Source organism: Lathyrus oleraceus, chromosome 3 (assembly GCF_024323335.1).
Source record: "Lathyrus oleraceus cultivar Zhongwan6 chromosome 3, CAAS_Psat_ZW6_1.0, whole genome shotgun sequence".
NCBI lineage: Eukaryota > Viridiplantae > Streptophyta > Magnoliopsida > Fabales > Fabaceae > Lathyrus > Lathyrus oleraceus.
The window spans coordinates 525,230,103-525,231,464 of record NC_066581.1 but is presented as its reverse complement, the minus strand read 5'-3'; the positions used below and the strand labels follow the sequence as shown (position 1 = coordinate 525,231,464).

The 1,362-nt window shown below is 29.1% G+C and overlaps 1 protein-coding gene across 1 annotated transcript in view; it reads right to left on the bottom strand.

The window, feature by feature from the left end:
* Nucleotides 1-374: 374 nt before the first annotated feature.
* LOC127128658 (transcription factor TCP17) overlaps nt 375-1,362 on the bottom strand; it is a 2,196-nt gene continuing 1,208 nt past the window's right edge. The window contains exon 2 of the mRNA XM_051058025.1: nt 375-1,362. This exon is cut by the window's right edge and continues 495 nt beyond it. Coding sequence (XP_050913982.1) covers nt 689-1,362 — 674 coding nt within the window. The 3' untranslated portion in view covers nt 375-688.

Here is a 1,362-nt window from a genome sequence, read left to right as displayed (position 1 = left end):
TAAGAAAAAGTCAAAACTTTTAAAATATGTTTATTACTTAAAAGATAATTTTACTTTCATTTAAATTCTTAAAAAAAATATCTACAAGTATTTATTTAATGTCTAACAGTTTCTAATGAAGTATGTTTTAAAATATATTAAAAACATATAATAAGAGATAATTTCATTAGTTTTGAAGGATTAGAAAGAACTATCATTTTGGAATATCAAACATATATAGAAAACTAATGGATACATTCTTATAATTTTAGAGAATAAATTGAGTACTTGCTAGAAAATAAATTTTATCTTCAAACAAAGGTTTGAGAATGAAGCAAAAGTATATATGAGTAAGCTAGTATCTATCTAAAAAATATGCTATCAAGATTAGAGAATAAACCAATTTGCAAGTGTATTATATGATTCAAACATTAAATTATCAAATGAAAAAGAGCTTATAAATCATCACTCTTAGAAAGCAAATAGATTCAAACTAAAGGGTTTGCCTAAAATAGCAAGAAACTATGAAAAAAAAATCCAAACAAGCACTCACAAAACAAATAATAAGTGATGATTATTCAAATCCCAATATATAACTATAACTAAAGAAACTAGTTTCCTCATCACACAATCTTCAAGAACCATGCAAATTTTGAGAAGAGGAGAATTCAAATAAGATAACCTTTTGTATTTGTGTCTTTAAGTAAGATCACTTTGGAGAGAAACCTTGTTCTTTATTTGATGAACTTTGTAGAAATTTGGCCAAACTGAAAGATGGATTGTTGAGAGAATTATTCAACGGATTTTGCGAACTCGACGAACTCAACATTTGATGATAATGATTGTTCATTTGTCTTTGATGTTGTTGTTGATGATGTTGATGATGTTGATGATGTTCCATCTCCATTGCATTCACATTTGAAGAAAAATATGATTGTGATGTTCCAAACAACATTTGAGAAGAATTTCCAGTTGATAAAGACAACATTGGTGGCAAAGATGCAATTGCATTAACATCTTCTTGATTTGCAAAACCTTCATTTGAAGAAGAAACTCCCCAATTGTAACTAGAACCAAATGGCATGGTATTTAACAAACCAAGAAATGAAGGGTGGTTTGGTCTTTGCAAGAAATTGTTACTATTAGGTAAAACAATTGCACTAGGAACTTCAACATTGTTACTACCTTGCTTTGTGTTAACATTTTCATCTTCATGAGTAGTACTTCTATTATTCACCCAATAATTTCCTTTCTCCATAACCATTTCTCTCGAAACCTCTTTCGATTCATGGCTCGAAGACGAACCGTCCCAGTGAATATTGTTACTCCTATTGAAATTCAACAAGTGTTGATGAGTTTGAGAAGTGTTTGCGTCGGTGTTGA